Source organism: Miniopterus schreibersii (genome assembly GCF_964146895.1).
Source record: "Miniopterus schreibersii genome assembly, chromosome: 16".
Classification (NCBI taxonomy): Eukaryota; Metazoa; Chordata; class Mammalia; order Chiroptera; family Miniopteridae; genus Miniopterus; species Miniopterus schreibersii.
In genome coordinates, this window is record NC_138116.1 from 45,723,862 (window position 1) to 45,747,599 (window position 23,738).

The window sequence follows — 23,738 nt, forward strand, 5'->3', positions numbered from 1 at the left end:
CCTATTCCTTTGCTAGGGCTTCCATAACAAGACTCAAGGGGTTAAACAACAGAAATTTATTTTCTTGGGATTCTGGAGGCTAGAAGTCTAAGACCAGGGTGCTGGCAGGGCTGGTTTCTCCCGAGGCCTCTCTCCTTGGCTTGCAGACAACTGCCTTCTTGCTGTGTCCTCCCGTGGTCATCCCTCTGTGCATGCGCACCCCTGGAGTGTATTCTTGTGTGTCCAAATTTCCTCTTATGAGGACACCAGTCAGATTGGATTAGGTCCACCAATGTGACCTCATTTCACCTTACCTCTTTAAAGATACTGTCTCCAAATATAGTCTCATTATGAGGTATGGGGGTTAGGGCTTCAACATATGAATTTTGGGGGGATACAATTCAGCCCAGAACACACTCTTCCAGTTTGGACTGAGGCCAGGAAATGAAGCAAGGCCCTGCATCACCCATGCAGTGACCATCCCCAACCTCCAGCCTAAAAGAAGTTGAGGATCACAGGGAAGATTGATTTGAGACAAGGGCACATGGGCAAGGACACTTGTGCTGGGTGTCCTGGATTGGGGCACAGTGAGCTGTGGGTGGCCACATGCAGAGGCATTGAAAGGGGAGCCGGACACACAGAGAGGGAGGGGTCTGGGCTGGAGCCTACTTCATTTCCCAGCTGGGCAGAAGGAGATGGGCATGAGGATCTGACACTATTCCTGCGTGGGGGGCCCCTGAAGAATAAAGGGAGATGGCCACCCCACTAGGAAGATGGGCCACCGGAGTCCTAGGGCTTGGAAGAAGAACTGAAAGGCTGGTTGCCACAGGAAGCGGCAGCAGAAGTGCCTTTCGGTGGGGCCCCTGCAAGAGGTATGGCGGAGTGTCAGACACCATGTCCAGAGAGACGTGTGCCCCCTTTTCTCAGCGGCACTAGTCACAGTGGCCTAGGGGTGGAACCATCCAAATGCCCATGGACATTCTGGGTAAAAAGAATGGGAAAAACTGTGAAGTACTGACACGTGAATAAACCTGGGAAGCACTACGCTGAGGCAGGAAGCCTGTCCCAATAGGAAACTGTGTGACGCTGTGTGTAGGACATGACCGCAATAGGTACGTCCATAGAAATAAAAGTAGGCGAGCGCTGTCTGGGGCTGGGAGGGGTATGGGGACTGGCTGCTGAGGGAGCCAGGTTTCTTTGGGCATGAAGAAAACGTTTAGGAACCAGAGAAAGTGATGGTTGCACTGTGGAGGCACCAAAGACCACTGACTATTCTTTAAAATGGTATGTTCTACGTTATGTGAATTCCACCTCAATTTTTTTTTTTTTTTTTAATATATCTTTATTGATTTCAGAGAGAGGAAGGGAGAGGGAGAGAGAGAGATAGAAACATCAATGATGAGAGAGTCTTCATTGTTGGCTGCCTCCTGCATGCCCCTGACTGGGGATCGAGCCCACAAGCTGGGCATGTGCCCTGACTGGGAATCCAACCGCAATAGCCTGGATCCTAGGTAGATGCTCAACCGCTGAGCCACGCCCAGCTGGACTCCACCTCAATTTTTAAAAATTTATCTTTATTGTTGAAAGTATTACAGGTGTCCCCTTTTCCCCCCATTGATCCCCTCCCCCCTGTACCCCTCCCCCAGGCCTGCACCACCCTGTCGTCTGTGTCCATGGGTTATGCACATATACATGTAAGTCCTTAGGTTAACATTTCCCCATCTACCCACCCACCCCACCTTTCCTCTGAGATCCCTCAGTCTGTTCCATGCTTCTATGTCTCAGGATCTATTTTGTTCATCAGTTTATCTTGTTCATTAGATTCCACATGTGATGAGATCATATGGTACTCGTCTTTCTCTGACTGGCTTATTTCTCTTAGCATAATACTCTCCAGGTCCCTCCATGCTGTCTCAAAGGGTAAGGGGTCCTTCATTTTACAGCTGCATAGTATTCCATGGCCTAAATGTCCGAGAAGATGCTTGATGTGATTTCAATCTTCTTGACCTTGTAGAGACTTGTTTTCTGTCCTAACATGTGGTCTGTCTTTGAGAATGTCCCATGTCACCTGAGGAGAATGTATATTCTGCAGCTTTGAGGTGGAATGTTCTGTAAATGTCAGTTAAATCCTTCTGATCTAGTGTGTCATTTAGTCACTGTTTCTATGTTGATTTTTTGTCTGGAAGATCTGTCCAGTAAAGTCAGTGGGGTGTTAAAGTCCCCTATTGTGACTGTATTGCTATCTCTCCTTTAAAGTCCTCCAGAATTTTTTTTTCCCCCTGCCTGTTTGAGTCTTTTGTTCTGAGGTGAGTCTTTTGTAGACGACATATATTTGGGTCTTGTTTTCTTTTCCATCCAGCTACCCTATGCCCTTTGGAGCATTTAATCCATTTACATTTAAGGTTATTATTATTATTATTATTTTAAATATATCTTTATTGATTTCAGAGAGAGGAAGGGAGAGAGAGAGATAGAAACATCAATGATGAGAGAGTCATTGATCGGCTGCCTCCTGCACGCCCCTGACCGGGGATGGAGCCCGCAACCCGGGCATGTGCCCTGACCGGGAATCGAACCCTGACTGCCTGGATCCTAGGTCGCTGCTCAACCGCTGAGCCACGCCCGGCCGGGATTAAGGTTATTATCGATAGGTACTAATTTATTGCCATTTTAATTCTTTATGCCTATGTTTCTCTCTATTTCTACTTCTAATTACAGCAGTCCCTTTAACATTCCCTGCAGTGCTGGTTTGGTGGTGATAAACTCCTTCAGCCTTTTCTTTTTTGCCTGGGAAGCCCTTTATTTCGCCATCTATTTTGAATCATATCCAGCAAGGCTGAATAGAGTAGTCTTGGTTTCAGATCCTTGTTTTGCATTACCTTGAATACTTCATGCCATTCCCTTCTGGCCTGTAGAGTTTCTGATGAGAAATGAGCCTTATGGGAGCTCCTTTGTAGGTAACAGATTGCTTTTCTCTTGCTGCTTTTAAGATCCTCTCTTTGTCTTGAATTTTTGGCATTTTAATTATGTGTCTGGGTGTGGGCTTCTTTGGGTTCTTCTTGCTTGGGACTCTCTATGCCTCCTGAACTTATGTGACTTTTCCTTCACCAGGTTAGGGAAATTTTCTGCCATATTTCTTCAAATAGGTTCTCTAACCCTTGCTTACTTTCTACCTCCTCTGGCACTCCTATGATGTGAATATTGTTATGTTTCATGTTCTCCCACAGCTCCCTTAGACTGTCCTCCTGTTTTTTGTTTTGTTTTTTTTCTTTTTGGTGCTCTGATTGATCTTTTGCTACCCTGTCTTCAAATTCACTGATCTGATCCTCAGCTTCCCCTAATCTTCTGTTTGTTCCTTCCAATGTGTTTTTTTTATTTCTACTATGTCATTCTTAATTTCCTTCATAGGTTCCATATCTTTTCTCATGTTGTTGAGCATCCTTGTGATCAGTATTCTGAACTCTATATCTGATAGATTTTTTATCACCATTTCATTTAGTTCTTCTTCTAGAGAATTCTCTTGTTCTTTTATTTGCGGCTTGTTTTATTGTCTCCCCATTTTGGCTGCCTGTTTGGATTTCTTTCTATGTATTAGGTAGATCTAGGACTCCTAGTCTTTGGATGGTCTCTGGTGCAGGCCAATGTCAGATGCTATTTGTGACTGGCCTTGAGTACCCTGTATGAAGCTTTCTACACTCCACAGTTTGTGGCTCCCTCTGGGTATGTTTGGACAGGACCAAGATTTGCACCAAGGTCTGCTTTTCCAAGCCCGGGGTCCATAAGCAGATCAGGCAAAGACTCAAAGCACCCAGAGGCTGATAGTTATTCATAGTATCTTAAGGAGCCACAGGCTGTAGACCATAGCAAGGTATAAACTCGAGTGGAGAGAGAGGTTTTCAGTGGGTGGGCCAATTGCTTCCCCCCAGGCAAAGGCTGCCTGGATTATAAATTTCTGCCTGAGAAAGATGTCCTCTGCTGTATGGGGGAATGACTCAGCACCAGGGTCAAGATGAGTACCCTCTGAGACCTATTCTCCCACCCAGTCCCCTTGAATTCTCCTCACACAGCTCCAGTCCACTCTGCTCTCCCTCTGCTGGAGCCCAAGGTGAGTGGCTGCACATGAAACTTTGTGCATTGGTTCTGTAAGAGGGTGCCTGCACTTCCATCTGTCTCTCCCTGGCAGACAGAAACCCTGCTGCTTTTCACAGCCAGATGTTATGTGGGCACCTTTCTCAGTTCTGGTGCTCTGGGCTGGGGAGCCCGGCCTGGGGTTTAGGCCCCAGAGTCCTCAGTGGGAACCCCCCACAGTTGATATCTCCCTCTGAACCTTCAACTGCTGCCTGTGGGAGCCCAGCCAGCCGTCTTGCGCCTCTGCACTTCCTACCAGTCTCTATGTGGTCCCCACTTTTTCTTCTTGGTTATGAGGGTGCTGTCCAGCTCGTCTTCAGTTGATAATTCAGGATGGTTTTTCTGTATTTTAGTTGTAATTCCAGTTTGGTCCTGGGAGAGTGTCAGTGTAGCTTCCACTTAATCCGTCGCCATCTCGGAATCTCCTCAAGTTATGATTTTAACAAATATCTTGCCTCTGCATAATGAGTCTGCAACTGTCCATTCTATGACATCTATGTCCACATCCTGTCTGCCTGACCACTAAGCCAGTCCTACATATTTCCGATTTTAAATTATGGAGGCACCATCCTAAAAGTTTCAGCACAGTATATGGTATAACAGGCTCCAAAATGCAGAATAAATGCTGTAACTATGTATTTCTTGCTCACTAAGAAGCCAAAACGAGTTTGTGACTGACAGGTTCTTCTCCATGCAGCAACTCAGGGGCCTGTGTTCTTTAGAGCCGGTGGACTTACCGTCCCTGAAGCCTAGGCATCAACAGCACCCAGCAGTGGAGCTGGACAGAGCCTGGGAGGACTCTCCCTCATTTCCATGCACATTCCATCAGCTAGAACTCAGGCTCGGGCTCACCTGCTACGAGAGAGGCTGGCAGGTGCAGCTGTGTCCTCCAACGGAACGGCTGAGCTGCAGCAGCCTCCATCACACCGCAAGGCTGTGCATCACCTGGCCCCACCCACCACCCAGGCGAGGTCCCAACAGCAGCCCAGCGACCACGGCTTTGGGTAACACTCAGTTCCCGCAGCCCAGTGTGACAGCAGCCTCGTGCATTGTGTTCGGGCCATCTTACCTTCTTGCTTTTGCTCCTCTCATCCCCCACACCAAATCCTGTTTGAAGCACCTGCAGGAGTCTCCACTTTCTGACTCTGCATAGATCGCTCTTCATAGCAGGAATGGCATCTGAGGAACCATCTCTTACACACAGAAGCCTGGGGCCAGTTATCTGACCCAACTGGGTCACAGTAATGACTTGACTGGCCAGGGGAAATGGCACCCAGTTCACAGCATTCAGGGGCAAAATGGTGACTTAACATCTCACGTATTTTATGAGCCTGGGGTGAGGTGCCTCTTGATGGCAGAACTGGGAGACTGATCGGCTGCTACCCTAGTGACTGTGGTGGGGACAATACAGCTACAAAGCTCTGGTGTAGGCTGGCTGCTGGGACCACACTGGAGTCAGCAGAAAATAAACTGGACTCAGCTCAAGGCGCAGGTACAAAACTAGACAGCCTCTTCAACAGCCAGAAAAGAATCTGTTTAATATCCTGTAGCCATAGGAATGATAGAACTAAAAACATAACCCAATATTTGATCCTGCAGGCTGCAGTCACATGCCCTCTCATATAAAATTTAGGGTGTTGATTTAGAAGAAGTGGGACCCTGAGAACAGTAGAGGGAACATTTGGGTGGACTTCAGCAGATCTGAGACTCCTGAACTGAGGAAGGAACGTGTGTATGGTTGGACGCTCCATCAACGTTCCCATCACAACCCAGCTTTGCATGCAGTGTCATCTTTCCAACATCACCCCTAATTATACATGTACCTCAACACAGAACCTACCTCAGCCTTCCAAATGGTCAGGGAAATTGCAAGAAGTGTTACCTGTGTATTGATCTCCAAGACCATCTGCCACCTAAGTGGACATAAGACCTAATGACACGTAAGGGCACATCCTTTTATAGAGTGGGCAGGAACTGGGCACAGATCCTGCTCCCCTCCCCTTCCAGCCACATCGAGGGCAACAGGACCTGTTTTCTCATCCATAAGATAGGCCTGATGACTGGAATCTCCCAGAACTGCTGGGAGAATCCAGCCTGACAAGATTGTAAAGTCCTTGCAATTGCAGTGCCGGCCTCCTCCTCTTGTGTTGGGGGGCAGCACTGTAACCCCAGGGTGGGAATTAAGAGGAAAACATCCCACTCAGGAAGGAGTCCCTGGGCAGTGAGAGGAAAAACCTTCGCTTGGTTGCTTCGCACACCCTGACTGTGGATCAAACCTGTAACTTGGGCAAGTGCCCTGACCGGGAGTTGAACTGGTGACCTTTCAGTGCATGAGATGCTGCTCAACAGAGCCAAGCTGGCCAGGGCTCCCTTGATCCTGTTTTGAGGCCATTTGTGATTCTACACCACAGGCTTGCATGGGTGCCCCACCTCCCTCCCCAGGACTAGAAGCCCCAAGAGAAGGCTTTTTAGGGGGAGAGAGACATGTCTAAGAGCGGCAGCTGATGTGAGGTCATATGACATCACAGGTTCTTCCAGGTAACGCTTCCAGCTGCTCTGCAGGTGAGGGGAGTCCACATTGAGAGCATGACTACAGCCTCAGAGTGGTCTTTACCTCAGGTGGAGGCAGGAACCATGGCAGGGGCCTGGTAAAAGATGCAGAAGGCACGATGCCAAAGTCCCCACCCAGATCCTTATGCCACTGCTGTCTTGCCGTGAGACCTCCGCCAAACCTTGATGCCTCTCAGAGCCCTACTTTCCCTACCTGAAAACAGGGGCTGCGCTGCCAATTATGTAACAGAAGTAGGGATGGGAGGCTGGGGTACCCACCAGGCCTGCCTGCACCCCCCCCCTTACACCCTGGGAGCTCCCAAACCTTGCTACGCCTGTTTATGCCTTGGTAAAGCGGGGCCAATAATCAGATCGCCTCGGAGATGGAGCAAGGTGGCGTGGGGACACCAGCCCATACTGTGCCTCTCCTAGAAGTCGTCCTGAAGCCGTGGGCTAGGCCATAGCTTTCGAGGAAATGTATGTCATGCAGTCTGTTCAGGAGTTTGAAAAACAACAAAGGGAGGTCTGGAGCCTTAGCCCAGACATCACCTGGAACAGGTCCTGAGTAGGAAAGGCACATGAGTTACTGGGCAAGTAAAAATTCCACAAAGCGAGATGTGACAGAACACGGGGCCTTTGAGCAACCTGCTGGAAGGGGGCTGGGGGTGCCCTGCCTCCAGAGCAAGGGCTCCCGGGGCATCCTGCCCCTGGCACAGGTCGGGGAGAGGCCGGGATGTCAGACACATGGGGCAGCACCAAAGGCAGGCCGGCCATGGCGAAACGAGCCATGTTAACTGAGGCTCCAGGCCAGGGTCTGCAGTGTCCCTGGCCAGGCAGAGTCGTCAGCTACGCTGCTGCCTCGAGGCTCTGCTGGAGCCCGGAGCTGGCCTCAGCATCAGATGCCTGCAGTGGTGCAGCAGCACTTCAAGGCAGTGGAGGCAAGGGGACAGGTCACACTCGTATGAACTGGGGGCGAGCTGTCCCTGGGTCCTAGGCTCACAGCTCTCCTCCGACCCCAGACCCTGAGCAGCTCCTCGTTGAACGAGTTTTGTTTGCATGCTGGCCCAGGCATGGTGAATCAACTGCTGTTAGAACACAGGTGCAGGCTGGGACACAGTGGGGACAGAAACAAGCCCCTTCCGGTGCCACCTGGCCCCCTGCTCCTCAACACCCTGCTTGTCCTAGGATCCTGTGTAGGGCACCCTTCTAGAACTAGGTCACCTCGCCCCACAGGCTGCAGAGGGAGACAGCACCAGCTCGCTGAGCTACTGGAGAGTTTCATGACAATATCTGTGCTTAAACTTGGGGAGATGTGTGAGTGGGAGGGGGTGGTCCTAGGGAGGGAAAAGACAAGACCCTGGGCTGGACTGTGTCCACTCTCAGGCCTACAACCCTCCCTTTTCTTCAACTGTCCTAGGAATGGGACACCTCCAGCCTTGGAAGAGAGCCAGTAGCTGAGCCCACCTCCTGCCAGCAATTCCTTTCTGGCCCACAACTCCCAGCACAGCAGGGGCCCAGGGGCTTCTCTGGCCCTCACAATAGCACACTGCAAACAGAGCTGGGGAGCACAATGGGAAAGGGGTGCCCTCAGCCGTCCTGGGAACTCCTGGAGGCCAGAATGTGCATGTGCAGGTCACAGACCACGCCCAGCCACAAGATCACCATGAAAGATGCCCTGATGTTTGGCGGCCACAAAGGGAATCCCTTTGCAGAGATATTTCTTTCTTTGGGTGCTGAGGATGTTTTTTGAGGACAGATTGCCTCCCTTCCATCTCAGCTCCAAAGGATCCTTTCTGAGGAAGCTCACCCACAGGGTGGCCAAGAGGCCAGTGAGTGGCAGGGATCCCTGTGAGGCTTAGCTGCACCTGGAGCTGGCCTCTGGGAGACTGGCAAATGGAGAGGGTAGGGTGCCACAGGGGATAGGGACCTTGGTTTCCTGCAGAGCTGACAGACAAGGAGACAAGGAGGCAAGGAGTTATGGGAATGGTACCAAGGAGAGAGCAGCCCATGCTCCCTGCTTCAGCTCTCCACCAATGCACAGCTTGGCACTCAGCATTGTGTCTGTGCGTGCCTGTGTGCGTGTGCACAGTTGTGCCTGGGCCAATGCCCAGTCTGCCCATTCCTGGCTTCACACATCAGGGAGAGCTGACCCTTGCCACCCTCTGCCAGGGCAGACAGCTGGAGGAAGAGGAGGGGCAGCGTTAACGGTGGCCACAGCTTGGCGCTGGGCCCCTCAGAAGTTGGCACATAGTTTGTTATTGCTCCTCTCAACACAGGGAACACCCTCCTTATCTGCAAAAAAGACATAGACTGAGAGGCAGTGGTGGTGGCGGGGTACCAAGACAGCCTACCTGCCAATCACAGGGCAGGGAACACAGATGGGACCCAGACAGGCCACAGGGATGCCCCATCCATGTTCCAGTCCTGGCCACAGGCCCTCACAGGCCTGCCCACGACAGGCCGTGCAGTCTTCTGAAAAGCTGGCCAGTGTCTGCCAAACAGGAGCTGCTGGGACTTCAGTTGCTTGGCCTCCCCTTGGCCACAGTTGCTGGAGCACTGCCTGTCCTTGGCCAGCCACCTCCAGGGGCCACAGGTGAATGTCCTTACAAAATAACTGAGTTGTCGCCCATGGGACCCAGGTTTCCTGAGAGCACGCAGAATGCCAAGGAAAGGTCTGGCAGGAGCACTCCTGCCCTGCAAGCCAGGGTCACGGCTGCAGACGCTCCAGGTACTGCGGCAGTGGGTTCTCCTTGACGTACTTTTGGATGTACCAGCAGGTGAGGTGGGCCTTCAGGTCCTCCTCCACCACGAAGTCCAGAGCAGCCTGACAGCCGGGGAGAGAGAGAGAGGTCAGTGCCTGTAGCCTACACCCTGGCTCATGGCCTGACCCCCACACCTTCCAGGCTATTCCCTCCGAGGACGGGAGCTGGCTGCCCATGACACCTGTTCTACTCAGTCTGCAGTAGAGGGAGGGGTGCCGTCACCACCACCCCTATTTCAGTTGGGGAAACTGAAGCAGAAAGTGTTGGTAAACTGCCTGAAGCACATGTAATGGAAGAGAATAAGCCAGGACTGGATCCTGAGCTCCTGCCCAAAACTGCCTGGGAGGTGTTCTCCACACAGAGCAGCCAATGGCCAGGGGTGACATGGGCAGGGGCTAAACCTAGAGAACCCTGCCCCACTGCCTATCTTGTCTGTCTCACACCCATCCCAAGCTTGTCTCTACAGCTTGCCCTTTCCATTCTCAGGGCTGTGTGCTCCTGGGTGCCTCCCTAAGCTCCTCTTTTTCATGTATTCTTCATGTGACAGCTCACTTGAGGCTTCCTCCTGGAACCTTCCTCTGGAGGCTGGGTCAGGGTGCCTCAGGGCTCTCACTGCCCCCCCAGGGCTTCCTGCACCCAGCAAAAGGCACACTTAGTTATTACAAGGCTCCCAAAGGCAATGGTGGGGGAAACGATGGGGGACCAGCACATGGCTTTGGTCTATGGCTGTTGTCATGGTCTCCAGTGAGGTCCGGGGATGGAGGAAAGGGTATGTGTGATGTCCGTCTCTGCTGAGCCCTGGCTGAACGGTAGCAGGTTCGATTCCTGGTTAAGAGCACATACCTGGGTTGCAGGTTTGATCCCCAGCCCCAGTTGGGGCATGTGTGGGAGGCAACCAATTGATGTGTCTCTCTCACATCAATGTTTCTCTCTGTTTCTCTCTCTCTCTCTCTCTCTCTCTCCCCCTCCCTTCCACTCTCTCTAAAAATCAATGGAAAAAATATCCTTGCGTGAGGGTTAACAATGTTTGCTGAAACACCATAGAGGGCAGCCTGGGGGTGCTGGCTCTTCTGATGAAAAAGGAAGCAGCATTTATTGAGCGCCTATGAGGTGCCTGGTGCTACGCGGTTGGCCCATTTGACCTTCCAACACCCGAGCTGGCCTTCGTGTGCCTCACCATGCAGTCCACACCTCACCCTGGGGTTTACAACCTGAGAACCTCTAGTGACAAGAACCCAGTCTATTCTCTCATTTTGCTGATAAAAAAACCTGAAAGCCCATGAAGGTGCCAAAGTAAGTGGCACAAGGTATATGCCCGCATGCCCTAGCCAGGCAGGGCTCAGGGAGACACGGGCAGGGCTCCCTAGGGTTAGAGTGGGGCCCAACTCCCCTTTACCCAGGTCAGTAAATCTCAGTTGACTTTATTTTAGTTAATTTTTTCCATTGATTTTTAGAGAGAGTGGGAGGGAGGGGAGGAGAGAGAGAAACATCCATGTGAGAGAGATACATCAATTGGTTGCCTTCCATACTCACCCTGACTGGGGCAGGGAATCGAACCTGCAACCCAGGTACCTGCCCTTGACCAGGATCAAACCCGAGACCCTTGGGTGTGTGGGCTGATGCTCTAACCACTGAGCACACTGGCTGGGGTCTCAGTTTCTTTATTGGTCACACGGAGGGTGGAGGAGGAACAGAGGCCTGGGGTGGGGTGGGGGCAGGAAGAGCAGGCAGAGGCAGGAAACTGGGCCCTCAGGAGCAGGCCTCAAGGATATTTAAGGCCGTTCTCTGGTCCAGGCTGCAGTTCCCTTTATTAGGTTCAAACTTGTTCTCCAGTAGTCTGGAGTTTGAGGTACTTTGGGGATACCGGGGGCGGGGCAGGGAATGGGGCACTAGCCGATTTAGTTGAACATTCATGCTGGATGCTGGGGCCCCAGCCAATGAGCTCCTGACACAGCAGGGGCAGTGGCCTTGGAAGCTAAGCCATGCAGAACCTGGGGCCTGGGCTCAGAACCAGTGCTACCAGCCCAAGAGGAGCCAGAAGTGGGTGAAACATGCTGCCTGACAACCACCAGCTCCCAGCTGCAACCTGGTGGCAAGGTGGGCACCCATGTGCACTTTGACCAAGAAACAGGTTGAGGCTGCCACCAGGGCCACGGTTTCCTCTGAGTGGGAGAGCTCACCTCCTACCACCACCTCCCTACCTTGGCGAGGTGCTTGGCGATGCCACGCCCACGATAAGCATCAGGGACCTCGGTGTGCTGCAGGTCCACAATCCGCTTGCCCACGTACTCATAGAGCAGGACGGCCCGGTCATGACATCCTGCAGGGGGAGGGTGGTAAACACATAAGGCTGCGGAGACTCTAGGGGCCTGACCCAGGCATGGCAGCTGGGGTGGAGGGACAGGCATTTGGAGCCAGGCTGCTGCACTTAGATCCTGAATAACCTCTCTGTCTCGGTTTCCTCATCCATAAAGTGGGGATATAATAGGGTTGTTTGGAGAATTAAATGAGGTAATCTCCATAAAATGCTTAAAACAACACCCAGATCACTCTGGGTTACCATGAGCCTTTGTTGTTGTTCTTGGTCTCAGCACCCCAGGACCCCCAACACTCCCACAGCCCAGCTATCTGTGTCCCCACCTGAGCTCCCTCCAGAGGGTCTGGAGTCCTAGGCTCAGCGCTGGATGCAGAGCAGGACTTGGCAAGCCCCCAACTAAACCAGAGCCTGAAGAGATGAGAGCAGGTCAAGAGGTGCATCAGGACTACTTGCCAGGCCCATGGAAGGTCAGAAGGTGTGGCACCAGAGTCCACAGGAAAGTGACACTGGGTACATAAGCAGGAACAAGCTGGCCTTTGTGCCTTCGCAGTCCTGCCAAGACTGGAGCTCACCAGTCCATCCCAAAGTCCCAATAACTGGGGTTCCTCTAACCAATGTCTTTAGTCCCATCTGTCTCTGTCCATCCATCCATCCAACCACATCCATCCATCCATCTCCCATCTGCCTGCCCATCTACTTACCCATTCATCTCCACACATCTATCCGCCAGTCCCATTTAACAAATGTTTACTGAGCCCCAGACACTATTTCAGGTGCTGGGAACATAGCAATGACCATGCCGGACCAGACCCCTCTCTTATGAAACTCACTAGAACAGGAGACGGAACAAAGAAGTGTTAGGGGGTGGGGGAGGGGGAGTGCTGGGCAGAAATTAGGAGGAAGTGGGCCATGGCTGTCTAGGGAGCAGCGTCCAGGCTGAGAGAACAGCCAGTACAGAGGCTCTGAGGCAGGAGTGGCCAAGGGAGAGGGTGGAGCAGACGAGGGCGGGGAGGGGCGGGTGGGAGGAGGTCCTGCAGAGCCTACGCCATTGTGAGCTGGGAGTCCCAGGAGGACCCTTGGAGGAGGAACAGGACATGGGCGTCTCAGGGCCCCTCCTCTGGCTATGAGGAGCGGCGCTGCACTAACCCAGGAGAGCAGTGAGGGGCACAGGGGGAGGCAGAGGGGGCATCTGAGGGGTCAGGCTCATGGTGTTTTGAAGGTACAGCTGGCAGGACGTGCTGACGGCTTAGAAGGGGTGCAAGGGCCCTGGGGTTAGAACACCTAATTCACTGTCCCTAAAAGAAAATGTGTCAATGCCAAGTGTGTTTCCCTGATTTCTAAAAGCAAATTGTATTTCATCTGTTTTTCACTTTAAAGCACCATAGAGAATTTGCTAAGTGCTGCTGGGCTTGGGGCCTGTAGTGTCACAAGTGGATGACTGACAGGCTGAGGGATACAAAGGACCAGTCCAGGGTTTCACAGCAAATTGGACACCAGAAAAGGATCCAACACCAGTTAGGAGGCTTTCTGATTCTCCCCCAAAGCTCCATGAGTGATGCTATAATCCACCCCCCTATTTCCAGATGGGGAAACTAAGACCCAGAGATCCACATCCCACAGCAAGTCAGAGATAAAGCTGGAACCCAGGCCTCCAGACCCAGTGCCCAGTCCTGTCTTCCTGCTCCACCTTGACATACCCTGTCTCCTGCCTTTGCCCAGGTAGTTTCTTCTGCTTGGAATACCCCTTCCCCTCATCAGGTCCTGCTGAGGGGTGGCCCTGTTCCCTCTGCAGGTTCTAGGGGCCCCAGCATCTCCTCCTCACTGCTTGACTGCTGCTCTGGCGGGCCAGGGCCCAGTTTTGGCCTCCACTGCCACCTGCCCTGGCTGTGCAGCACAGGACTCAGGTCTCAGCTCCCACACCTGCTGGGGTTAATTCAACTCACCCAGAATAGGACAGCAGAGACCAGCAGGCTATTTTTGGACTACCCGGTCAGTAGTCACCAAAGGATCTGCCTGCCTGCCCACCCTGGCCACTTAATTACCCCAAACTCATCAAGGGCCTACCACATATCAGGTAGGGTTTCAGGCACTGGATGTATAAAGAAAACGGAGCAAATGCTCCCTCATGGAAGGAAACAGAAAATAAGCAAAGTTATAGACAATATAGGATTCAATGGGGCTAACCTGGAGACTACTACAGCAGAGAAGGGGTGAAGGGCAGGGCTGCCATTTTAAAGAAGGTACACAGGAAAGGCCTCCCTTGAGCAAAGACCCAAAGGGGTAAGGAATGCAAAAGGAGATGTGGGGGATGAAGAGTCCAGGTACCAAGAACAGCATGTGCAAAGGCCCTGAGGTACAATGTTCCAGAAGCAATGAGGAGGCAGCAGGGCTGGCTGGAGTGGGGAGAGTGGTAGTAAGCCACACTGGAGGCTCTGGGGCCGAATCACGTGGGGCCTCGCAAGCCCTGAGGAGATCTCGGCTTTTAGGCCATTGCTATCTCTGCAGAGAGGGAAGTGGTGGGGCCTCAAGCCATAGAAAGCTTGCGAATTCCTCTGTTCATCCGCCTACCCATTCCCTCAATCAATATTCCTGAAGTGGCCACTTGGGCCGTGGATGGAACAGATCCCAAATGGCCTGGGGTTGTGCCCCCAACCCTTGTTCATCAGCTCCTGGTGGTCACATGGGTTCCATCACCACTGCATCTTGGTGCCCAGGGAAGACGCTCAGGAGATACTGTCCTACAAACAACTGCTGTTCTCTCTCTGCCAGACATTATGGGGGTTTGAGGCTGACTTGTGGGCTACTGGTCTGCCTAGCACTCCAGCCTTCCCACAGCCTGGGCCCAAGCCTTGGAGGAGACAGCAGATGGCAACAGCTGCAGCTCACACCTGTGAAGCCTTGGCATTGGCCAGGCCCATGTCAGCTCTCTCCACACACTAATCCTCATGAAAATCTTACAAAATGGGTAGGATTCTCAGATCCCTGTTTACAGATGGGAAAACTGAGGCTCTGAGAGGCAGTCACACACCTCTCGGTGTATGGAGCTGGCTGGAGACAGGCTAAGCTCAATTAGGAGGCTCTTCTGGCTGAAAGAGAAACAGAGGGACATTGGAGCTGCCAGGGTGGACATACGCTACGCGTGAGGGAAAAAATGCATTAATGATGCCCCCCTTCCAAGGCCTCTACTGGCCAGATCACACCACCCTGGCTAGGGAGGAACCAGACCCTCAGTGGGCAATTCTAGAGCACCTGGCCTGTGGCCTGGTACCTTGGTCGTAAAGGCCTGCAAAGGCCACCCAGTCCCAACCACTCACACCCAACATCACCTAAACGCCCTTCCCCCTCCCCTAAACCTGCCTGGAAAGCCCCAGAAAATGGCCACCCCCTGTGGCTCAGGTCAAGATCCTGGGGACCTCCTTGCCTTGTCTTTCTCTTATGATCCTGAGACAGGTCCATGGGTATAACCTTCAAAACATGCTTAGCATTTGGCCAGTGCTGCTCACATCTCCGTGGGCACCTCTGCATCAACCCATGGAAGCCGAGTCAGATCCCATCTGTCCTCTGCTCAGGGCCCTAGTCCAGCCACACTGGCCTCCTCACTGCTCCTCACGTACACTCAGTTCTCAACCCCCAGCTTCTGTCAGGTTGCTCCCTCTGCCTGGCATCCCTCCCCCTAGGGCCTCCTAAGGTTGGCTCCTCCTTATTATTCAAGGTGAACCCAATGTCACCTCTCCAGAGGCCTCCCTGACCATCAACAGAAGGGAAGGGCAGGGCTATGTAATCAACCTTGCACCCCTGGGCACCACATCATCTGTCAGTGTCGGCAGCTTGGCTCATGGATAGCACTATCTCTGCTCACAGTGTTGTAGGACGAGCCCCAGGGCAGGGTCTGGCTGGGCCCAGGACATTCTCAGGGTTGGGTTCTGTGAGCCATCAAGACTCTGACTAGCAAAGGGGACCAGTACTTGCCACTCCTGGGGGCCATAGGAACAAGTCCAAGGTAGGGCAGAGCCCTGGGTTCTAGTCCCAGCTCTGCCAGGTGACTCAAAACCAGTCTCGACACCTTGTGCCCAAGATCTCACCTGTCCTGGGACAATTGCTACTTCCCCCCTGGGCCTGAGAATCACATTGAGATCACAGACTGAAGTAGTTTTGAGAAAAGTTAAAGCTACTCAGGGACTGAGAGACCCTACCACTGGGACTCTACCTCAGTACCCTCCGCTGGCTTCAACCCCAGGACCAAGGGCCCCAAGAAGGTATCAGAAGGTGGTCACTGAGAAATCGCCTTCCCTGGCAGGTGGGAAGAGGAGCAGAGTTCTGGGTGGGAGATGTGGGGTCTGTGCAGAGGGCAACGACAGCCACCATCTCCACTCTGCCAGCAACAGCTGAGAGATAGGCCTGAAGGTCAAAACACCCATTGTACAGATGAGGGGCAGGGGCCTTCTGTTCCCTCTGGGAGCTGAGGAAGCTGACCAGGGACAAGTGGGTGCAGGAGCAGGGAGCAGGCCCCAGAAGCACCCAGACAGCATTGCAGGCGTCTCCACACACAGAGCCTGGTTTGGGGAGGGGCCACAAGTTTGTGGCTCAGAGGTAGGTTAGGCAGAGGGGGCTGCCACGTGGGAAAGCTCAAGAGGACCAGCCAACATAGCCAGGAAGCATGTGAGGGCAGACCCTGGGGGTTACCCAGGAAAGTCCACTCACAGACCCAACTGGTACCCTTGCCACAGCAGGCATCCCTCCTGGGGACACAGTTCTAGGTGGCTATGACGGAACGGTACGGGGCATGGGAACTTCTTGGGGCTCATGCAGGAGCCTCATATCCAGGGATCTGAATGCCACAAGACCCGAGGCTGCACTTTCCGCCCTGCTGCCTCTGGGGGTGCTGAGGGAGCCAGAGGCAGCGGCTGGCTCTCTGGTACCTCAGAGGGTTGGAGAGGATGTGGAACGCAATAGGATTCTAGGACCCACAAATGAACCTTCTTTTTTAAAAAAATTTTTTCCAAAATAGAGATTTATTTATTAAGAATTATTTAGTTTCTGCATAAAAATCCCCAATTGTTCCTCACTGTATTTTTAACACACATCAGTTGTTTGGGGGTACCTCTATTCACCTTAATACCTTCAAAAATACAACTCGTTAGTGCCAGAAAGGACAGTTAAGGTAGCGAGGTATTTCCTTGAGTCTCAGCATCGGGAGGCTCGTGGTCTCCCCTTGGAGAGAATGTACATGTAGGTAGTTTCTTAAATTGGAAAAGCTGTCCCTGAAGAAAATTAAAAAAAAGCTGTCCCAGAAGACTGGCAATTTGGTCATCTCTGGTCAATTATTTGTGCCTGATAGTTTTAACACAAAGTCCCCATGGTCACGGTCATCAAAGGCTTGCTGGTTATTTTCTGCTATAAAAGAACTGTCTGGGCTCCAGCCGGGTGGTTCAGTTGGAGTATCGTCCTGTACACCAAAAGGTTGCAGGTTCAATTCATGGTCAGGGTGCATACGGGAGGCAGTCAATTGATGTCTCTCTCTCACACTGATGTTTTTTTCTCTCTCCCTTTCACTTTCTCTAAAACCAATAAAAATATATCCTCAGGTGAGGATTAAAAAGAAAAAAGAACTACCCTGGCTCCCTTCCAGGTCAGGGCACATACCTGGGCTGTGGGCTCATTTCCAGGTAGCAGATGTGCAGGAGACAGCCAATAGAAGTTCCGCTCTCATGTTGATGTTCTCTCCCTCTCCCTTCTTCTCTCACTAAAAATCAATAAAAATATATATTTTTAAAAACTGTCTGGAAAAAGACAGTCAGAAAAAAAGAGTAGGGTATCTAGAATGACAGTGATATGAGGTTGGGCTGTGCAATCACATGAGGGCACACTCAGTTTGTTTTAAAAAAAGAATCCTACAATAGGGGTCCTGTATAATTTCAAATCAAACTCCTTATGGTCCTTAAAATACCCAAAACATAATTAGAAGGACACATCCTCATTTTTAAAGTGAGGTGAATGACATGGCTCTCCCAGAGTCATGCTCTGTGTGTGGGGGGGAAAAAACCCAAGGACTTGATTTATTGGCAGCGTTTCTTTTTTTGTTTTGTTTTTTAAAAATATATCTTTATTGATTTCAGAGAGAGGAAGGGAAAGGGAGAGAGAGAGAGAAACATTAATGATGAGAGAGTCATTGATCGGCTGCCTCCTGCACGCCCCCGACTGGGGACCCAGCCCGCAACCTGGGCATGTGCCCTGACCGGGAATTAAACCCCGATTGCCTGGATCCTAGGTCGATGTTCAACCGCTGAGCCACGCCCTAATGGGCGGCAGCATTTTTTTACCCACTGAATGAAGGTACAGTCAGTCTGAGCTGATGTGAAACTCAAAGGACTCAGAAGTAGGATCGTTACGTATTGCTCCATTAGGATAGTCCAAAAAATGGCTTTTAAAAAGCCAGGGCCCTCCTGGCAGACCCCAGCCAGGCTCCGGGCCACCCTGGGGGAGGGTGATGCAGGCCAGGGGCCTGACTCACAGTGACCTGGGTCTGTCTGTTCTGTGAGGGGCCGGATGTACCAGCTCTTGGGCTCGCCTACACCTCACAGTTGAGCTCGGCACTCTTCTTGGTGTACATCTCGTAGATGACGAGAGGTCTGCAGGAAGAGGCAGACCTTCTCTAGGTGCTCTGCTCCGTCACGTTCTGGCCCCTGGAGAGCGCTCTCAGGAAGCCGGACTACAGGGTGCCACCTACAGAGCCATCTGGAGGTCTTCTCAGGATCCAGCCGTGGTACTTCCCGTGGGCCTTCTCACAGGTTTTGATGGCACTGACACGGATGAGGCTGGGTGGTTCTCATTCCACTCCTCTGGAGGAGGACCTGGATGAGGCGGAGGCCTCTTTTCAGCCACATCAGCACCAGCGTGGTCCCCACTCCAGGCCACTGTACTCCGTACATTTCCTTCTCCACCTCCAGGATGCTCTGCAAGGTCTAGCACTTGGCTGGGTCGGTGTCACACACAGCTTTGATTTTTGTGGTACTGCCACCTATGTCTGCCTTGATGGGGGTGAACACTGGGGACCCAGGGCAATGAAGGAGAGGGCAGGTTGGACATCACCTTGAGGAAGGGCAGGGTCTCGATGTGCTTGTCTGTGGGCAGCAGCTTCAGCAGGTGCTCACCAGCAGCGCCATTCTGGGATCAAGGCCTGTGGTGATGCCCCAGCCAGTTCCACAGGAGTCGAAGCAGTGCCTCTGTCCCCTGCCCCATCAGTGCTACAGCTGTCACTGCTGCCTGCCGCAGACTCTGGGGACACCAGCCTTAGACCCTTCTTCTTGAAGGAAATGGGACACTTGGCCCTGCCTGAGAGGGGAGAGGGAAGGCCAAAGAAAGGGCCCCCTAGGGGGAGCACAATTCTGGCTTAGCTGCCTACTGGTTGTGTGCCCTGTTTCCCCACCTATGAAATGGGGACATACAAGCAAGCATTTCTGAACCTGAATTTGGAGGTCAGACAAGCCTGAGCTTCAGCATTCTCTCATGCCCACATCAGCAAGTCCTAACCAGGCTTCCTTCAACAATTGTCCAGGAGCTGGCTACTTCTCCCCACCTCTGCTCACACTGCCTGGACCAGAACAGTAGCCGCTTCCCTGCTCTGTCCTGCTCCACAGTCTGTTTCCCTCAGACCACCTGGAGGGAGCCTGAAACATCCTGTCCATTTTCTGCTCAAGACCCTCCTGTGCACCCATCTCCCTCAGAGTCAAAGCCAAGTCCTCACAACGCCTTCTAAGGCCTCACACCATCACCTCCTGACAACATCTGCTAAGATCCTCTCTTTGTTCCTCCACCCCCTGCTGCTCCCGATGCCCACCAGGCTCCACAGGGCCTCCACACTTGCTGCTCCGTTCTTTTGGAAAGCTCTTCCCACTCTAACTCCCTTCCTTGCTTCTGCTAGGTCTTTACTAAATGCCACCCCCCCCAGGGAGGCCCTCCTGGACACCTGGTTCTGAACAGCAGCCCTTTCCCAACACACCCTCCTCCCGGCCCTGCTTTATTTCTCACAAGGCCTTTGTTTTCTAGGACACCTTACACTTGATTTATTACCTGACCTGGGCACTGGAAACCCTAGGGCCACTGTCTCTCAGCTTTAGTGCTCACATCTCTCAACAGGCACGCTAAGCTGGCCACCTGGGCTGGCCTTGCAGTTGAGAGACATTACGGCAAACCGAGCCATCCCCTCCCCAGCTGAGGCAGGGTGCCACCCAGATACAGATGGTCCTGCTCTCAGAGCCCCCCACCCCCAATATCCAGTGCCAGACTGGACCAGGATGGGCTGCAGAGCCCTGGTGTGCAGGCTGGAGAGGGACAGGCAGTCTTACACTGCTCCCTGGACTTGGCGGGGGGGGGGGGGGGGGGGGGGGGGGGGGGGGTTCCTGGGACACTTTATAGTTAGCTGTCTGGACAGTAGGTTCCAGAAGTGGGCAACTTTAGAAATATGGCTGGGCACATCTAGCTGTCACCACAACCAGCTCTAGAGGGGGTATCCTTTGGCTGGACTCATTTGGAAGGAGAACCCTGAAAATCCCTTTTTTCTTTTGTCTCTGTGAGTGTACAGACCCGCTGGAGCACCCAAGGGAACCAGAGGCCTCTCTGGAACCTCAGAAAAGAGGATTTGAAAAGCCAAAGGCCCCTTTGTTAGATAGGACAAGGCTGTCAAGGTCTGAGCCATTCTTACTAAGTGCTGTTCTTGCTGAACATTAAAATGTAGCACAGTGCTTTGCAAACCAGCTGTAAACAGGAGGAGCTTGACAGGAACCCACCTCATAAACTTAAAAGTAGCTAACTGTAAAGAAGAAATCAACCTGTAATTGCCTGCAGGCAGAGCTTTGGAGATGGGTCTCCACTCTCTTTTACTTGCTGCAAGTATATAAAACTACCTGGCAAGAATGGAACACCCCCAAGTAGTGAACCCCTTGAGTTTGGTAACACCTCTCAACAAGAGCAGCCAGGGCCCTGGGTGTCATGCCCAGTTGGGCCACAGCAGTGGAAGGACTTGCTTCCATGTGGAAAGAACAGTGTCTGAGTTCTGGCTCTGGCACTTCATTGATGCTGAGAAAGTCACTCCTGTCCTATGCTCTAAGCCTCAGTTTACTCATCTGTAATGTGGGGTTGTTACCATTGTAATTAGCTAGCTAATATTAATAATAAGAAGAAAGCAAAGAGAGAAATACACGCATGCGCAGTGGAGTCGGGGTGACATAGGAAAGATGCTTGCCTATCAGTCTAGCCTGGGAAACCATGGATTGGCTAGGAGGGTAGAGCCATAGCAAGCTCGAGAAATCTTTGGTTAAAATCCTCAGACAAAGAAGCTTTCTCTCTCTTGCCACCTGCACTCCTATTTCTCGCTTGCTCTGTCACCTGCAAGCACCTGCCATATGGCCCTAGAAGTTGCATGGCCCATGGCCATGCAGACCCTACACACAATGGACTGCAGCTGGGAACACAAGCTAAGCGAGCCAGATGCTGGGCTGGACTGTGCTTCAGTATGGGACGGAAGCTCTGGGCAGTGGCTTTAATCCTCTCTGCTGAAGACAAAATGGGACTTTTTCCACGGCAGGACGGAGGGAGAGAGAACCCTGCAGGGGAACTCCCTTAATGTAACATTAATAAAGCTTTCCCCAGTACCTCACCCTCCCTCAGGAGCACCCCAGGAGCTCCACTTCCACCTGCAACAGGTAGGAACATGGAGGCGGCTACTCCCCCCTGACAGGGTAGTGATGCCCACATCACAAGGATATGCCAGGACATGGCTCAATGCCCAGCACAGCCCAAAAGGGGGTCTCAGAAATGTCCCCGCCCCGCCCCGCCCCCGCCGATGCGTCCGCCTGCAGGCCGGGGCTCAGCGGGGAGTCAGCCCAGGCAGGGCCCCGCGCCGGCTCTCCCCGCCCGCGGGCCTCCGCCTTCCCTTCTCGGCGATGGCGCGGGTGGGACGCCGGGGGTCACGGCCCTTCACTTCATAGTTCCACTTCCCACCCCCAGGCTTCGTAGGAGACGGGTGTGGGCTAGAAAGCGGAGGAACCTTTCTTCACAGGAAATGAAGGCTTGGCCGTGCTTTCTGGTTTAGAAAACAAGGTCAGGGCCGCCGACTGGCGCCCGCGCCCGCCGTCCCGGCCGCGCTCTCCCGCAGCATCCCGCCCCGCCGGCGGGAGGCGCTCCTCCCGGGGGCACCGGGCGCGGCGGGCGGCCCGCAGGCCCCGCTCTCCCGCAGCATCTCGCCCCGCCGGCGGGAGGCGCTCCTCCCGGGGGCACCGGGCGCGGCGGGCGGCCCGGCCGTCTCGGGCGCCGGGTCGGAAGGACCCGCGGGCAGAGGCGCGGCTCGTCACCCTCGGCGCGGGCGGGCGGCGGGCGTCAGGGCGGCTCGCCCTCGGCGGGCGCCGGGGCGCGCGAGGCCCGGGCAGGTGCGACTCCCGGCCGCCCCGCGCTTCCGCTTCCCCGCCCCCGCCGCCCCGCGGGGCGGTCCCGCGTGGGCGCTCGCCCCGCAGCCCGTCCCCCCCGGCCCGCGCCCCGAGCGGACCCGCCGCCCGCCCGCCCGCGGACAAAAGGCGGGAGCGGCCGGGCCTCGGTTACCGTTGAGCCGGACGGTGAACTGGCGGCGCCGACGGTCGTGCTCCACGCGGATGGGGCAGCCCTGCTCCAGCGCGCCCGGCGGCGCAGCGCCCGGCGAGTGCGCCATCGGCGCGGGCACGCCCCGCCCCGGCCGGCGGGCTCCTAGCCGGGCGCGGGGGCCCCGGAGGCCTGCGCCCGCCCGGGAGACGGCGGGCGGCGCCGACGCTGACACCGGCGGCGGCCGCGACAAAAGGGCAGGAAATCAGCTGTGCGGTCACGTGCGGCGCGCGGCCAGTGGGCGCCGGCGCTTTTGTTTTGATACATTCCGGCCCCTCTTAAAGGGGCCGCGGGCCCGCCGCGCGTTCCGCGCGCAGCTGCGAACAAAACGCGCGCCGCCGCCGCCAGGGGCCGCTGTTCCCTCTTGCGCTTAACCACTGGCAACTGGGGCCCCCCGCCCGGACCCCTCCTCAAAAAGACAGGATGACCTGTAGGGAAACCCCAGCTCTTCCCTCGCAGGCACCGCTGACTAAGCACTTGCTGTGTGCGCGGCTGTGCTTAGCAAAACCCTAGCAAACGACGGGAAGCGCCCCGGAAGGACCCCGCGAGCTCGGCCAACACTCGCGGCGCGCCTGAGACAGGTGCACCGCCCTCCCGGCGCGGGGCAGGCGCGGGGCCGTGGCAGCCCTTCGTCAGCTCACGCGCAGCTGGAGCCCCGGGAGGATGGGTGCTGCGGCCCACCCGTGGATGAGCTGTTTGCGATAGGGGCGAAATGCCTCCTCGCCTCAAAAGAGGCAGAATTGCAGGAAGAGGACTTGGAGATGTCTGGGTTCAATCCAAAGATGGAGAGACTGAGTCCCAAGAAGCCCGGGAACTTGCCTGAAGAGGCGCAGGGCTCTCCGGGGGTCCAGATTTCTTTTTTGAAAGGGAACTTGGCCAGGCGCTTGCTGCCCCTGAGCTTGTTCACACCTGCACTGTGCCCCTCCCACCCCCAGCTGCGTCGCTGGGTCGCATGCCTGTAGGTTACTTTTTACTAGTTTGCTGCTTAGAGTGTCAGCCTGCTGTTCACGCCCACGTGACCGCTGCGCAATCAGGATCCGTGGCACCAGTGTTCCCGTTGCCCCTTCCACCGGTGCCCCAGCCCTTGAAGTAACTGCTACCTTGACTTCTAGCGGGATTGACTCATTTGCTTATCCCAGAACTTCACACAGACGAAGTCACACAGTATGTACGACTTAATGTACGATTTCTTTTGTTCACTTGATCCGTGAGATTCTTCTATGTTGCTGGGGGTATCTTTTTCATCACTGAGTAGTATTCCACTGTGGCATTTACCACAATTTATTTATCCACCTATGACGGGCATTTGGGCTGTTTGGGGGTTTTGACTTATTAAGTAAACCTGCCATGGACATTCTTGACCACATCTTTTG

The 23,738-nt window shown here is 53.9% G+C and overlaps 1 protein-coding gene and 1 pseudogene across 2 annotated transcripts; both read right to left on the minus strand.

Annotated features, from left to right (window-relative positions):
* Positions 1-5,619: 5,619 nt before the first annotated feature.
* On the minus strand, positions 5,620-22,558 carry NATD1 (N-acetyltransferase domain containing 1). The gene is made up of 3 exons (XM_081116166.1): positions 22,330-22,558; positions 11,621-11,739; positions 5,620-9,481 (listed from the first exon to the last, which is right to left on the minus strand). The coding sequence occupies exons 1-3, from the start codon at positions 22,433-22,435 to the stop codon at positions 9,365-9,367; spliced, it is 342 nt and encodes a 113-aa protein (XP_080972292.1). The 5' UTR covers positions 22,436-22,558; the 3' UTR covers positions 5,620-9,364.
* On the minus strand, positions 18,312-19,918 carry LOC308568760 (glycolipid transfer protein pseudogene; annotated as a pseudogene). The gene is made up of 3 exons: positions 19,861-19,918; positions 19,004-19,068; positions 18,312-18,900 (listed from the first exon to the last, which is right to left on the minus strand). The product of its transcript is annotated as a glycolipid transfer protein pseudogene (transcript).
* Positions 22,559-23,738: the final 1,180 nt, after the last annotated feature.

Excerpts from the sequence above, each read along its gene's own strand:
- NATD1 (XM_081116166.1), bottom strand. The coding sequence starts at position 22,435 with ATGGCGCACTCGCCGGGCGCTGCGCCGCCGGGCGCGCTGGAGCAGGGC. Across the intron at positions 11,740-22,329 it reads GTTCACCGTCCGGCTCAACG|GATGTCATGACCGGGCCGTC; the intron begins GTAACCGAGGCC and ends CTCCCCCTGCAG. Across the intron at positions 9,482-11,620 it reads TCGCCAAGCACCTCGCCAAG|GCTGCTCTGGACTTCGTGGT; the intron begins GTAGGGAGGTGG and ends CCCGGCTGTCAG.